Here is a 16,521-nt window from a genome sequence, read left to right on the forward strand (position 1 = left end):
AGCTCAAAATAACAGACAAATAAACACTAGCGGAAATGGAAGAAGAAATAAAGCTCATTTCCATAAATATAAATGGTTTAAACTCACCAAGCAAAAGACATCAAATGTTTACAAGGTTGCAAAAATTAGAGGCAGACATAATTACATTACAAGAAGTACACATAAGAAAACAACAGAAAAAACTACTTGAAAATAAAAAATTAGGAGTAATATATACATCTTTAGGAGATTGCAAAAAAAGGGGAGTGGTAACATATATTAGAGATCATATAAGATCTAAACTGATTTACACTGATAAAGAAGGCCGAGTCTTAATGGTAGAACTAAAATTGGAAATAAAAACAATATTGTTAGTAGCTATTTACGCTCCAAATGGAAACCAATTAGATTTTTACAAAAAATTACATGACAAACTAAAGGAGTTGGACTACGAAAATGTATGCATTGTCGGCGACTTTAACGCGATAGTAAACTTACGAGAAGATTACCACAGCACTAGGAAGAATAAAATTAAAAGGAAGACATTGCCACAAACATTCAAAGATTTAGTACAAGAAATGAGCCTACACGACACCTGGCGAGAAATAAATACCAAAACAAAACAATATACATATTTCTCGGGCCCACATCAATCGTGGTCCAGGCTGGATATGGCTTGGATGACACCTCAACTAAGTAAAGAAACACACGAAGTAGAAATTATGTCTAGTATATGGGCCGATCACAATCCTATCAAAATAGTCTGGAAAGGTTTCCGAAAACAGAAGAGATGGAAAATGAACACAAGTATAATAAAGGAAAAAGAATATCAGCAAATGATAGAAAAGGAAATCAAGATATTTCTACAAATAAATACAAAAGACACAACATCATTACAAAACCTATGGGATACCACGAAAGCCTATATTAGAGGCCTAACTATTGCATATATGGCAAGAAAGAAAAAGGAGAAACAAAGAATCAGAAATGAATTATTGGAAGAAATTAAGACAGAGGAACTTAAATTACAACAACAGCCCAACAACACGAGTGTGCTAAATTTGGCCAAACATAAACTGAATCTAACCACAAAAAATGAATTGGCACAGAAAATAAGAATGGTAAAACAAAATAATTTTGAACATGCTAACAAAACTGGACGCTGGTTAGCATATAAGCTAAAAAAGCAAACAGAAAAAAGAATTATACACCAACTCCAAGACAAATCAGGAACTCTTTACCACACACATCTGGAGAAGAAAAACATAGCCAAAATTTTTTTTCAAAAACTTTATTGCCAGGAAGAGGTCCTGGAAGACCAAATAAAAAAATACCTCCAAAAAACCAATCTTATGCACTTCACAGAAGATCACAGAGAGATGTTAAACCGGCCCATAACAATGCTGGAACTAATGGAAGCCCGCAAAAAACAAAAGAACAATAAGACTCCAGGACTGGATGGAATTCCTACTGAATTCTATAAACTTTGTCAACAATCGATAGACCAAATACTGTTACAAGTTTTTAACGAAGCACTACTGATAGCAGAAATTCCAAAATCTTGGACAGAAACTATTATTACATTAATACACAAAGAAGACTCAGATCCGACGCAAATTAAAAATTACAGACCAATTTCATTACTCAACGTGGACTATAAGCTATTCATGTCAATACTAGCTCAGAGACTCAAAGCAATAATACATAACTATATACATCCAGACCAAAACGGTTTCATACCTAAAAGACAAATAAAGAATAATTTGAGAATGATTATAAATATTCTGGAATACTATGATCAGAAGATAGACAGAGAAATGGCCATAATCTCCCTTGATGCCCAGAAGGCCTTCGACAATTTGAATTGGTCTTTTTTCACAAAACAACTTGAACTAATGAACTGTGGAGAGAAATTTCATAATCTGATTAAAAAAATTTATTCCCAACAAACAGCAAAAATCTCAATAAACGGTGACATGACACAAATTTTTGATATTCAGAAAGGAGTACGACAAGGATGTCCCATGTCACCGCTAATATTTATAATAGCATTGGAGGTATTATTAAACGAAATAAGGAATGAGGAAGAAATCAAAGGACTCAAGATCCGGGGAGAGGAGTACAAATTGCTCGCCTTTGCAGACGACGTAATTTTCAACTTGGAAAACCCAAGACGATCTGGACCCAGACTGATGTCGATGATAGAACAATACGGGGAAGTCGCGGGCCTCAAAATAAACAAACAAAAAACAAAACTAATGATGAAAAATATGACCCAGACTCAGAGATCGGAATTAGAAGAAGAATTAGGAATCCAATTAGTAATGAAGATAAAATATTTAGGTATTTGGCTGACGGCGAAAGCAACCACGATTAAAGAAGACAATTACACGAAATTACTAAAAGAAATTAAAAAAGACCTGGAAATCTGGAACAGGCTACAATTGTCATTGATGGGCAGAATCAGTTCAATTAAAATGAATATATTACCGAGGGTACTATATCGATACCAGGTAGTACCACTACATCCAGGAAGGGACTTCTTCAAAAATCTCAATAAAATTACAATGACCTATATATGGCAGGGAAAGAAGGCCAGAATTAAGATTAAAGCGCTACAAGACACACGAGACAGAGGAGGCCTTGCAGTACCAGACTGGGAGCTATATTATAAAGCAGCCGGATTGACCTGGATTAAAGAATGGATGAGATTAGATGACAAAAGAATGTTATATTTAGAAGGCTTTGATCTCATACGAGGATGGCACGCGTTCCTATGGGATGGACCAGACAAACAACATATGTACTTCCAAAGACACATAATTCGGGCCTCACTCTTCAAGATTTGGCAGGGAATTAAGAAAACTTATTATACTAAAATACCAAAATGGTGGTCCCCGATGGAGGCATTGATATTTCCAAATACCCTTGAAATCGGAAAGATGATGAGATACCAAGATTTACTGAATCATGAAGGAGAACTCACTCCAAGACATCAACTCCAAAATGGCGATATAAATATTGATTGGTGGCACTACACTCAAATACACTCAAGATACAATGCGGATAAAACCAAATATGGAATTGCAAAAGATCTGAACGAACTGGACAGAATTTTATTAGGAGCAGACCAGAAAATGATTACTAAAACATATAACTACCTTTTGAGAGACAAATTAATAGAAGAAACAGTTAAACATAATATGACAATGTGGGCCAGGGACATAGGACATAATATTCAATTGGCAGACTGGGAGAAATTATGGAAGCAGAACATAAAAATGACAAGAGCCACATCTTACAAGGAGAACCTCATTAAGATGTTTTATAGATGGCACTTACCACCAGCCCGACTTGCCAAAATACACCCAAACACTTCGGCGTTGTGTTGGAAATGTAAATCAAAAAAGGGGACATATTATCACACTTGGTGGAAAAGTAGGAAAGCCCAACAATATTGGCAAGATATAAAAAATATTATCGAAGAAATAACGAACATTCAAATAGAAAACAGTCCAGAATTTTTTCTATTTGGCATGATAACGGCACAACACCTTAAGGAAACGAAATATCTCATCATACATATCTTGACAGCAGCAAGACTACTGTTCGCGCAAAACTGGAAATCAGACCAACTCCCATCCAAAGACAAAATCGTTGCAAAGATAACAGAGTGTGCTGAAATGGACAGATTGACGCTGGAACTCCAGGAAAAGGAGGAAAGCGAATACTATCTTGTATGGCACCAATGGTATCAATGGCTGGAAAGGAAAATCAGCAAAAATGTAGAGGACAGAAATTAGGGTAAAGACTTTCACAAGGAGATGAACCCATAAGAAATGTAAATTTGTAGTGAAAAGTTATAACATTGGAATTAGACATTTAATAATTACTCTTTATTAAACTATATAAGCTCAATGACATATATTCTGTTGATGACAAAAGCGTAAATGTAAAATGTTAGGTGGGTTTGTAGGTGGTGGGTTTTTTGTTTGTCTTTGTATTGTATTGTCTTTATATCTGTGTTTATATTTTAATAATAAAAAAAAATTAAAAAAAAAGAAAAAAAAAGAAAAATGGATGTCTGTCCTCAGACAGTCTGCAAAAAGTAAGGCTCAGCCTTCTGTGTGGGAACTCTTTGGGATTTTTCCAGTTGTGTGAACATGCCTGCTTTCTAACTTCTTCGCCTTTGCCACCAGAATTTTGCCAGTCTTTTGAGCATGGCTTTTGCATTGAGTGAGGGGAATACAGTTGTGTTGGCTTGTTAACCTCCCCTTATTATAGCAACTACGGTGTTTTTTAAAATAATCAGTTAAGTCCAAAGAAAAGAGCAGATTAAATGGTATTCCGTAAAATTAGTGTAATTGCAAAAGGTGGCAATACTGGGAGACATGGAAATATGTTCAGAACACTTTCTTCAAGGGAATCATTTATTCACCAAATTAGGATGAATCTAAATATAGCCAAGTAGGAATATGGGCAGACTTGTAACACTCCCTTAAACATGTAATAAATATTTTGATTCCCGCCTGAAGTAAAAATAGAAATCCTTAAGCCTTTTTTCCACTTGTCTCCAATATAGTGTCTCAAATTTATATACCTGACATTATCTAACAAAAAGGAAAAGGAGATTTTTTTTCCATTCTTTTTTTCACCCCTTTAACTTTTATTATACATCTTCAGCTAGGGTTGCTAATGGCCAGAAATGATGGGAAATGTTGATTTTCCATGACTATTCACCTAGGTTAATGGAAAGATTTATAAGTTGCTATAGTTATTGAAGTTTATAATTGTGGAATCTTAACATATATTTTAAGAGTATCTGTTTTTGCATAAAGATTCTGAAAGTTAGCTTATTTTTAATTTCAAAATCCAAAAGATATAATTATACCTGTATTCATATATGGAATATTTAAAAGAATAGAGTAATTGGATAAATTCCAGTGTTCTCTTTCCCAGAAGTTGGAGAGTAGATTCTCCATTCTCCATTTAAATTGTTCTTTCTACAATGCCCACCCAAAAAATCTTCCCAGATAGTCCTTGACATATGACCATAATGGAGGATCCCGGATCTACGCACCTTTCGCCGCGCTCTCAAGACTTTCCTATTTCAACAGGCCGGTCTGGCCTAACTTTTTCTTTTCCCGTTTTAATTCAAATGATGAATTTTAAATTTGTCTTAAAAACATTAGGGTTGTTTAAATTGTCACGGGCCAAATTATTTAATCAGATTTTATACTGTTTTTAAATTTTGTAATTTATGTGTTTTATCTGGCTGTCCACTGCCCTGAGTCCTGAGGGAATAGAGCGGTATATAAATCTAATAAAATAAAATAAAATAAAAAATAAATCGTAATGGTCTTAATCTGTTTTAATAACAGGTCATTCAAATGGCCAACCTGATTTTGCAACCTTTTTTTGTGGTGGTCATTAAGCAAATGCTCCCGTTGTTAAGCGAACCACTTGTGTGCTATGGATCAGTTTTATCCATAACTGTCTTGCTTAGCAACAGAAATGTTGGGTTCAATTGTGGTTGTAAGTTGAGGACTATACCTGTATTTGTTTCAAACCATAAGGGCCTGAAGAAATTCTTGCAATCCCAATACAGAACAACAAAGGTAAAATATATTTCAGAGACTTTTGAGATAAGAAATCAGTGGAAAATAGAGAAAAGGGGGTATAAGAAAATGTGCATTCTTTATTACGTACAGAAAAAAGTCCCAGAATATTTTGACAGAAATATCCTTTATCAGGGAATACTACTCAATTCTGGCATGTTATGAGGTGTGAAGGCAAAGTGTTCAAGTTCTTAGGGATTTTTAGAATCACCTGTATTATTTTCATATATTGTTTTTGTTTTGAAAAAATAGAGATTGAAAGGGAATAAATAGCCACACAAACATTGTAAATGAAATCAAAATCAAGTTCTAACTCACATAGTACCCTCCCCTTAATGAAGATTTATTTTTTAGGCGAGCAGACACCCTGAGCAGAGATTAGGTCTATGCTATCACTTCCTTTGATGTCTTAGCTTGCTCCAGAGTATAAAAATATTCACTTTAAGAATGCAGAATAGGAGACCTGAGGATATTTAACACCTGAAATGCATGCTTTATACAGCACAACTTGTAATAAAGCTGAAAGTTTCATTCTGCAGAAGACACTGCCCTCTTGTGGACAAAGCGTGCCCTGAAAATTAAGCTCTTTTAAAACCTGTTCGAGACAAAACCTTGGGATCTTGCACTTGGACTTGCTTAGTCTGAAAAAAACTGAATTTAATGAATTGAGGCCAAATGATGGGGATGAAGATAACAGAAACCAAGCTTAAACAGGAACAAACAGAAAATAAGAGCTATAAGGGCTATAAGCACGCTGTAACCCATACTTTTCTTTTGGAAACTGACAATTTAAATGACCCTTCAGAAAGTGAAATGCTTGCTGTTTTCAATGTACTATCCACATTAAGAATTTTATACCATTTTAGATGATGCACTCTCCCTATTCATTAGGCCTTAACAGCATTATTAAACTGATGCCATCTAAGTGTTAAGCAAATGACTGTGCACCTCTGTAATTTAATTAAGCAAGAATACAGTAGATAGTAGTTTTAAAGTATACATTTCTAGTTCTCATGATCCCAGAAAAAAGATAAAGAACTCAGCCAGGGAACATAAAAAGTGTTTATTCTTTTATTTATGGACTATGCTGCTGGAGATTTTGTTGAAGATAGCAAATCAATTTAAAGAAATAGAAAATTCTACTAGAAAGTGTATGAAAGCAAAGGTGATTGATTTGAAGCTGCCATGTGTATGGGAGCCTTTAGCAGTCACTAATTAGCTCTAATTGGAGAGTAGATTAGCTCTGAAACACACACACACACCAGTTCCATGGACTGATCCACATATATTCGCCAATGGACATCAATCTTGAACATGCCAGATTTTAAGGACCTGTCCTCGTCCTCCGTCTATAGCTGAGGCTGCCTAACCTCATATTTAATTGATCCAATGTTAGAACAATGTTTTCCATTTGTCTTCTGGCACAAGCCTTGCTGCAGGCATGATTTTTGGTGCTTCTTCTCCCTGCCCCCTGATGGCTGGGCACTGTGCTCTCCATGACCATTGTGATTCATGCTGGTGGAATGACATGACAGCTGGATTCTACAGACATCTGCCCACATAATGCATGCCTGGTGTTTTCGAAAGCCCAAGTCAGATTTTGCATGGGTTCCTTGCTTAACTCTGCCCTTGTGAGGAAGCACTGGAAATTTCTGTCTTCCCATTTTAAAGATCTTTTTAGAAACAGGAATAGAGAAGCAGTAACAGCCTGATTATCAACAAACTACTCTCCACTATTGTTGCCTTTAAAAGCAGTGGGAACAGTGGTGGACATCAATCTTCAAAGCCAGCAGGCAAACAAAAAAAGGGGGGAGGGGTTTCTTGAGGAGACAGTGAGAGAGGACGGCACTCGGCTGGTGTCTCCCACATACTGCACCGCTGATCGGTCAACCTGCTTTTCAATTTTGGGCACATGTCTGCTCCTCTCCTGAAATAACACAGGATGTGAGTTCAGAGCGAGTCGAAATGACAGCACTTCTGGGCTGATGTACTGCCATTAGGACATCTTGAAAGACGGGCACAGGGCATTTATTTTGTTTTCAACACGATTATTAAACTGTCAGCATGGTTATAATAGCTTCTGGTGGAGGAAGAATGCCAGCTTTTTGACTTCCAGTTTCTCATCATCCCAAAAAGGCTCACTGTAGTGCGTAGAAGAGTGATCCGTGATAGGTTTTCCAATTTAGGGGAGGTGGAGAAATGCTGCTGAGAGAGGAAAGGCATCAACCAATCACTGCTTTCGACCTGGACTTCATTAAAATGCCCAGGGCAGTTCCACTTGCCAGCATCATTATTGAGGGGGAATAGACATTTGGCTATCAAGGCAGAGCAAAGTGTAGCTCACAAAGCAGCTGTCTGAATCAGTTGTACATGACGTGCCTGCACTCAGCACTGTGGAACAGTGGCCAGTGAAAAAATACAGCTATCTACACGACGAAATATAGGCATCTAAGCTGATCAAGCCAACAATTTAACTATTAAAGAACGAATCAATTATTTGACAGACATCAGCAGGAATGGTGTTTTCTGATTTATTTTGCAATATTCTCTAAAGCCGGCACATGAAATTGTAACCATGGTTAGAAAATGCACGGCTCTCCCCAGTGAAATCCAATACTGAGGCCATAGCAAAATTCTGATAACCACATTATACCTTACACTTTCTACCAGATAGTTCTGCTGAAACACAGGCTGCTTTCATATGTGACAATCAACCATATTTTTTCTATAAGCCATAATAGTCTGATTTGGATCTAGTTAATCTGTAAAGAACTCTTTCCCATTCCTTATGCAACTTTCCAAAATATTAACCAAAGCACAGAATTGCATGAAGAGCAAGATGCCAATTTTATTAACAACTACAAACAGTAGTTACATTCATTTCTTATCTGTTATATGAAGACAGGCAGACAATTCAGTATTCAAAAACCTAAAGAGAATATTTTTCCAGTATTATATTTCCATTAAACTTAAGAGAAAATAGATAGAGGGAGAAAGGTATAACAATTTATGTAAGATCGATCGAGAAACAAAAAGTTGCATTTGCTCAGCCACAACAAAGAAAAGTTTAATATGAAATAGGGAGGAAGGAGGGGTTTAATTGCAATTTATGTTGTATTTTTTTTCTTTTTCTTCTTCACAAACGTTCAGACTGCTCAATGGATACTCTGTATGTTTCAGTGGGGCCAGCCCTCAATTGCAGGGGCAGTTCTGGTGGTTTGGCTCTAACCTTTAGCTGGGAAGTATCCAGAGTAAGGAGTTGACGGATGTTATTATGATCAAAGGTTGTTGTTTGCAGCTGGGGCTCTGCTGGCATCCCAGGCAAAACAGTCTCTTGGAACCGCATCTCTCTTTTAATGCATCTTTTCTTTATGATAGTACACAGCACAGTGATCACTACAATGAGCAGAGTGATGCAAAAAACAGTGATTCCAACAATAAACTCAGTGTGGTTGTAGAAGGAGTTCAAACCTGCAGATAAAAAAAAGACTGTTTTGTTCAACCCAATCATGGAAATGGCTCAACATTATAGACATAGACACAGACACATGAAAAAAAAATTGGCACAAATAAAAGGATATAAATAGGCAAAACATAGCCATAAACACATAGAATGATTACATATAAATGGGGACAGTAGGACAGGGACGGTAGGCACGCTGGTGCGCTTATGCACGCCCCCTTAGGGACCTCTTAAGAAACATGAAAAGTCCATGGTAGACAGTTTAAGGTAAAAGGTATGGGGATTAGAGAGACTAACAACAGGATCAGGTAGAGTGTTCCAGACATTTACTACTCTATTGCAGAAGTCATATTTCCTACAATCAAGATTAGAGCGATTTACATTGAGTTTGAATCTATTGATAGCCCTTGTTTTATTACAGTTGAAATTAAAGTACTCATTTACAGGTAGGACCTTTTGGTAAATAATCTTATGAACTAAGCATAGGTCAGAACGTAGACGGCGTATTTCGGGGCTCTCCAGATCTAAAATTTCAAGCCTAGTGGGATAGGGAATTTTATTTTGAGCAGAAGATTTGAGTACTCTTCTAGTAAAATATCTCTGGACCCTCTCTAATGTTGATCAACAGATTAAAGCACAGGTTAGGACAGTGATGGCTAACCTTTTCCAGACCGAGTGCCCAAAGCGTGTGCCCGAATCCCCAAAATACAATGTGCGTGTGGCCCCCTGCATGTGCCTGCCCCCCAGCGCATGCCCCCCGCATGCACACCACCTCCCCGCGCATGCACGGCAGAGACCCAAAGACCAGCTGACTGGTGGGAGGTGCATGCGCATGCGCTGCAGAGCTGAACTGGGGCAACGGTTCGCGTGCCATCAGAGAGGGCACTGCATGCCACCTCTGGCACACATGCCATAGGTTTGCCATCACGGGGTTAAGAATTCTAGAAGACCAAGCATCTGAATTTTCTCTGTTTCCGTCTCATGCCTTTCAGGATGAGGCCAAGCATTTCCAGGTAACGTCAGAGAAAGCAGATTTAGGTTAAGCCAGATATCATCAGTTGCTTGCTACATTCACTATAGCTGTCCAATGTATTTCCTCCAGTGTAAGTTCTAAAGAACATGCAGCTTTTTGTGGTACATTTCACAGCTGGAATGTTTTCGTTGAAAAATTTTCAGTGAAAACTACTGCTTGACTGTCCATCATTTGTTAGTAAACCTCTCCACGCACTATTTGGAGCAATTTTGCAACTATCATTAAAATATTTTGATTTGTTCGTTCAAGAAGAGAATCTATAAAAAGCCTCAATAAGATTTGATACCCTACAGATAAGGAAAGCCAACCTGAAACAGGATTGGAACATTAGACTGACAGCTGAATTAGCATGCACATATATAATATTGGTGCATGCGCGCACGTGCACACACGTGTGTCAAATTTCAAAAGTGTTACACTATGGCAAGGAAGGAGTACTTTAAAAAGCATGTCCGGCTTCATCATTACATTCTCAGATGATATGAGCCGAAGTGTAACTACATCAAAGCCTCTCCAGAGTTTCATTGGAACTACAATGGCCTAATCTTACTCCACCAGCCTCGGAAGCTGCCACGGGAAGTTGCCAAGTTGAACTACCAATGCATAGTAATATTGTCAAGATAAACTCTTCCTGACTTGCTTGCTGTTTAACTTTCCTATAAACTGTGCTTTTTCTTAGAAAAACCAACTGCTGCCCCCACAAACTTTTGTGCTGAGAAGGGAATTTCAAATCCAAAGAGGCATCCATGGCAAGCAGGCGGTGCAGCTTGTGGCTTGTCTCTAGCTTGTGAAGCCCATGATAGCAAAGTCTTTTGCATAAAAGGACTGAATCACAGGGTGACTCATGTGAAGCATTATCAGACAGAAACATATTTCCCTCTAAGCGTTTCCTTGGGGTGGGCAGCCACATGGAGAAAGGGAAGGATCAACAGATTGCATCACCTTAGGCTCCTGCTAACAGCCTCACATTCACTATGAACTTTTGGCAGCTGCGTCATGTGATGTTTCGTGGTGCAATGTGATGTGATGATAGGCTGTTGTAATGATTTGATGGGATGTGATGATATTTTTGTGCCTTTGAGTCTGTGTTGACTCCTGGTGACTTCCTGTAGTTTTTTTGGCAAGATTTCAAAAGTGATTTGCCATTGCGTCCTTCCTAGCACTGTGAGGGAGTGGCTGGCCCAAGGTCACTAGCTCCTGGTTTCTATCTTATGCCTTAACCACTAGATCAAATGTTTTGTTTTGTTGTTTTGTTTTGTTTTTGAAGCAGCAAGCTAAGGGCAATTCTTTTATGCCTTAGCAAATAAACAGCAAACCATCACCGAGCAACTGATAGAACCTTTTAGTGTCCAATCCCAAAAAGAGATGGGGATAGAGTATCATAAGGACCCACCTGACCGTGGATTACGAACACACAGAGTACCCGATTTTGTCAGAGAACGGTCCTCGTACTCTTCTTTACACTGGCAGGAGTATGTTCCATATTCGTTGAGACAAATGGCCTCATTGCCACATAAACCAATTTCAGAGTTGCATTCATTCACATCTATCATGCACGGACAAAGCAGTTTTCCATTAATAGGTAATTAAGCTTGCAAAGACAGGAGTCGCTACTTTTATTTGATATTCCCTAATTAATAAAATAATTGCTCACCTACCTCTCACCAAAACAGTTTGGACCTTACCAGCTCCCACAAATGTACCATTAAGATCTTCCAGTTGAAAATGCAGTGAGTGAGATATGTTCTTTTCTTCCGATGTTAAATGCAACCAGAATGCAAATATAAGGTTTGGGCCATTGTATCTACATAGAAACATGGAAGCATCTTATTTTCAACCAAAAAGTTAGCTATCATCTCCCTAAACCTTGGAGCAGTAACTCACCAGGAGTATTGAAAAGTGTAATTCAATCAGATCTGAAAGACGAAAATTGCCTAAAGTGTTCTACTTTAAGGGTTATCCATATTTGTCATCAAGTTATATAAGCAAAAAATAAAGAGCAGATTTCAATGTTATTCCAGATAGGAGGGAATCAATTAACAAAAGACCTAAAGGAATATTGTTGCGAATTCCTCCTCCCACATAGAAATACAACTGACAGAAAATAACACTTGATTTTGAGGTATATTGTAATTCAGTTGTCATACCTGTCCATTTCAGTTTCTTCTTTTCTCATAATTTCCTTTAATTTGAATTCTTTGATTTTGTTAGAGAAGCGTTTCATTCTGTCTTGTACCTGGAACCCCCCCCCCAAGAGTTTAATTATTTTAAAATATGTTTTAAACAATAAACAGAGTGTACCTGGAGCATCATCTTTTAAGAGATGTCGGTATCTTTTTATCTAGCCCAGGGATGGGGAATTGTGGCTCTTTTACAACCTGTGGACTTCAACTCCCAGAATTCTGGGAGTTGAAGTCCACAGGTTGTAAAAGAGCCACAATTGCCTACACCTGATCTAGCCAGTAGAATACAAACTGAAGCCTACAAAATGCCCTTAATTATTCTAAATGTTATCTTTGTGTTCCATTATTTTATTAGATATGAAACATGAACATCCAGTACACCAGGTGAATTTTGGTTACTAACATCCCATTGATTTGCCAAGACCAAATGCTTTTCTCCTCACCTTCAAATGAAGCAAGAGTGTCTCTGTGTGTGTATTGTATATATACTGTGTGTGTATACTGTAGATACATGCATTTATACACACAGTGTGTGTATGTGCGCACACACATGCACATACACCCACATTTACACACACACACTCCCCAATCCAGTTTTAAAATAAGTTCTGCATCATGAATTTTCTTACCTGGTGCTTAATGGAATCAATGGAAGCTTTTTCCAGAGTGCTTCCAACAGGTGGGAGTTGTCCTTTCTGTTCTACTTCAAAAACTGTTTCAAATAGAAGATCTGTAGAAGAACCCAAAGTTGCCAAAAACAATAAGGCAGATAATAATACATATACATGTACACCATAAAAAAAAAGCCTATAAGGAAGCAGCTTGGTACAGCTTTTCTACACATAGGATGGTAGTACAGGAGATGGTAAGAGTAGGAGACTAAAGTTACATTGCTTATAGGTGCTCTGATATTTAACAAGGAAGACTTTTCTAACCTGCTAATTTAATGTTACAGCTGACAGAAAAGCTGGCCCCATCTGGTATAGACTACTTTTGTATAGACCTACTTTGAGATAACAAATGTTATAAATTCCAAACATTTTGCCATTTTTTTTTTTGCAAAAATCAGACTCTCAAAAGAACTTACTTTAAAGATAAGTAGCTTTTGTTAATAACAGTCAATTGCTAAGTCATTTAACAGTCATTATACAAAGGAGAAAGCAAAGTTTAAGAAAACATAGTAAGGACAGAGAGAGAGAGAGAGAGAGAGAAAGGGGAGGGGAGGGGAGGGGAGGGGAGGGAAGAGAAGAGAAGAGAAGAGAAGAGAAGAGAAGAGAAGAGAAGAGAAGAGAAGAGAAGAGAAGAGAAGAGAAGAGAAGAGAAGAGAAGAGAAGAGGATTCCTCACCTCCAGGATTGTGCTGAGAGTTCAATGCAAAATAATTTTCATGAGACCTGAATCCGGGATCTGTCTCTATGGAACAAGAACAATAACATGATATCCATCTAGCATTTGGACAGGATGGTTTTTCCCCAGCATTTTAAAATACAGTAATTTGTCACTCAGAAATATTTCCAATTCTATCAAAGTCTCAGTTAGCAAGAACCATGTGGGCAAATTTATTCATTTATATCCCAACTCTTTTCTGGGAACTCAAAATGGTGTACATAATAGTTCCTCTTTATATTTTCCCTCACACCAACTACCCTGTGAAATAAAGTGAGCTGGCTTGGCAACTAGCCAAAATGTTTAAGTCTCCATGGCTGATGAAAGATGAATTGGACTGATGTTACCTCAACTCAAACAATGGCTGATCACTCCAGTAGCTAAGATAAATGGATCACTGTTCCCATCCAAGTCCCACCACAGATCATTCATGGAGGTAACTAATGCAGATTCAGATCCATCCCCAGGATTGAAATCTGACTACAGCTTTAATAATGGCTCTTTGCAGTAGTCACCCATTGCTTTAGTGGTTTCCAGAAAGGGGAAGTTGGAGGTAGAAAAATATTTGTCCAGTACAGGTAGTCCTCAATTTACAACAGTTCATTTAGTGACTGTTTGAAATTACAATGGCAATGAAAAAAGTGACTTATGACCGTTTTTCACACTTATGACTGTTGTAGCATCCCCATGGTAACGTGATCAAAATTCAAATGGTTGGCAACTGAATCATACTTATGACAGTTGCAGTGTCCTGGGGTCATGTGATCAACTTTTGCGACCTTCTGACAAGGAAAGTCAATGGAAAAGCCAGATTCCCTAAATAACCATATTCCTTATTTAACAACTGCAGTGATTCACTTAACAACTGTGGCAAGAAAGTTCATAAAAAGGGACAAAATTCACTTAACAAATGTCTCACTTAGCAACAAAAAAAATTGGGCTCAGTTGTGGTCGTAAGTCGAGGACTACCTGTATTCTAAGATCTTAAGACCTCTTAAGAAGGTCCAGACTTAGTGAATACTGAATATATGAAGCAGCTCGTGTACTACATTTATTGTGGTCGGAGAATTCCAACTTCAGTGTAATTAAGTTTTCTTAAATAAACAACTCATTCTGGGATTATTTCTGTATCTCTTCCAACAGAGTTCAGCTGCACAAGGCATTTATCAGATCCAGCATGGAGATAAAACAGTTTAAAGAACAGGACTTACCATAGGATTTATTTTTTACTTTCAAGAGAATGCTACTGGTTGGCAACCAACTAGAAGGGGAATACAAAAGAGTTGTTTTCGTCTGCTTCTTTTGCAAATGCTTGGTATTCCTGTTTATGGACTTCTTGTATTGTATAGTAAAAGCTGTGTTTATCCGAGTTCTCATCAGCGAATTTGAAGGCATAACTTTGGGATTCACAGTTGTGGATGTACTCATCAAGTAATTGTTAAATGACTTCAAAGAAGGAGTAGGGTGCATATCAGTAGAGGCTAAAGTCAGGGTATGATGGAACTTGGTTTCCATAGTAGACTTTGAGGGACTTTCCTTAATTCCTTCAGATACAGTTATTTGCACAGCAGTGTTGCCGTTCTCCACTGTATACCCTTGATTGTCCATCTGCTCTCTTTTATATATTTTGGTTTGTTCCAAGTGTTGTGGAGGTCCCGTTAGATCTGCCTTTTTCTTGGAGACCTCAGAATTAGGAAGCAGCATTTGAAGCATTTGTTTCTGCATCTTTGTTGGGATACTTTTAAGAGATTGGACTGGAATTCTCTGTTCTTCCAAGGAGACTTGAGGAAAAGTAACAGCATTCGTGATTTCTCCTTCATTACTTCTCACCTGTGTTGTCATCCATCTTGTGGTTGTAGAGCCATCATTCCGAGGACTGACAAATTCAATCATAGTTCCATGGGTTTTTGTTGCTTCCAATTTTGTCATCGTTTGAGGATTATGAGTCATGTGTGTAGAGGTTGAATAAACATCTGGCTTGTGTGTAAAAGCTTCTCCCTCATTCTCTGCATCATTTGATTCTGATACTAGTGTAGGACTTTCATTCAAAGTCCTACTATTGTCAACAGATGGTTTTGTAACTTGCCTTCTCTTCAAATCAAATGGATTTAAGCTAACTGTTTCTGTTGATTTCAAGAGAGAAACATGCATATGCTTGCCAACAGCTGGTTTTAAAAATGTTTCTGTCCCTGTTTTAATAGTCTTTTCATTTGTCCCAGACAGCCAATTCTCTTTGCCAAGCGTTGGAGTAGTCGCTGTAGAGTTCAAACTATGTCCTCTACGCAATACATATGACTTAGATCCAAAACTGCTGTTAGATTTCAAAACTGATTTTTCACCACTTATAGAACTGACATCATCTTCAAATATATAATACCGTCCTTTAAAGTGCTTATGACTTTGGTTCTGAGAAGAAACTTCTGACAAAAATACTACATAGACGGCTACTGCTTGAGTAGCATAAATCAGAGTACCGTGATTTCTGCAGGCATAAACTACTTTGTTTTCAATACTTGACAAAACTCCTTGGAATAAGATTCTATCCCGATTGTCATCACAGTTTGACTTTCCTTCAAATCCTTCTATGTAAATCAGGATATGCTTGTGAGGACCAGCCCATATGGTCCAGTTGCACCAGTTATTGGTTTCAGCCCTGTTTAATGATGGAGGAGAAAAAGTCCCTCTTTTATCTTTCAAAATAACATGGCAACTTTTTACAGGAAGATACACAGATAGCCAAGGAATTCCCAATTCTGCAGTAGGAAACATAAAGACATGGCATTACCATCATTTTATTGATCAAGTCTGGTTTATACTAGTAAAAGATATAGGCTAGTCTTGCTGGAATATTTCACAATAG

At 37.6% G+C, this 16,521-nt stretch overlaps 1 protein-coding gene across 2 annotated transcripts; it reads right to left on the minus strand.

The window, feature by feature from the left end:
* Positions 1 to 8,547: 8,547 nt before the first annotated feature.
* LOC139326689 (uncharacterized) lies at positions 8,548 to 15,665 on the minus strand. 2 transcript variants are annotated; one of them, XM_070956565.1, is made up of 7 exons: positions 14,873 to 15,665; positions 13,623 to 13,688; positions 12,906 to 13,006; positions 12,241 to 12,329; positions 11,779 to 11,897; positions 11,487 to 11,639; positions 8,548 to 9,068 (listed from the first exon to the last, which is right to left on the minus strand). In XM_070956565.1, the coding sequence occupies exons 1-7, from the start codon at positions 15,609 to 15,611 to the stop codon at positions 8,734 to 8,736; spliced, it is 1,602 nt and encodes a 533-aa protein (XP_070812666.1). In that variant the 5' UTR covers positions 15,612 to 15,665; the 3' UTR covers positions 8,548 to 8,733. The 2 variants fall into 2 exon arrangements, with proteins under 2 accessions (XP_070812666.1, XP_070812665.1); XM_070956564.1 differs by having other exon boundaries at positions 11,752 to 11,897.
* Between the last annotated feature and the right edge of the window lie 856 nt (positions 15,666 to 16,521).

This window comes from Pituophis catenifer, unplaced genomic scaffold, assembly GCF_029215685.1.
Source record: "Pituophis catenifer annectens isolate HBS135680 unplaced genomic scaffold, rPitCat1.0.hap2 SCAF_1, whole genome shotgun sequence".
Lineage (NCBI taxonomy): Eukaryota > Metazoa > Chordata > Lepidosauria > Squamata > Colubridae > Pituophis > Pituophis catenifer.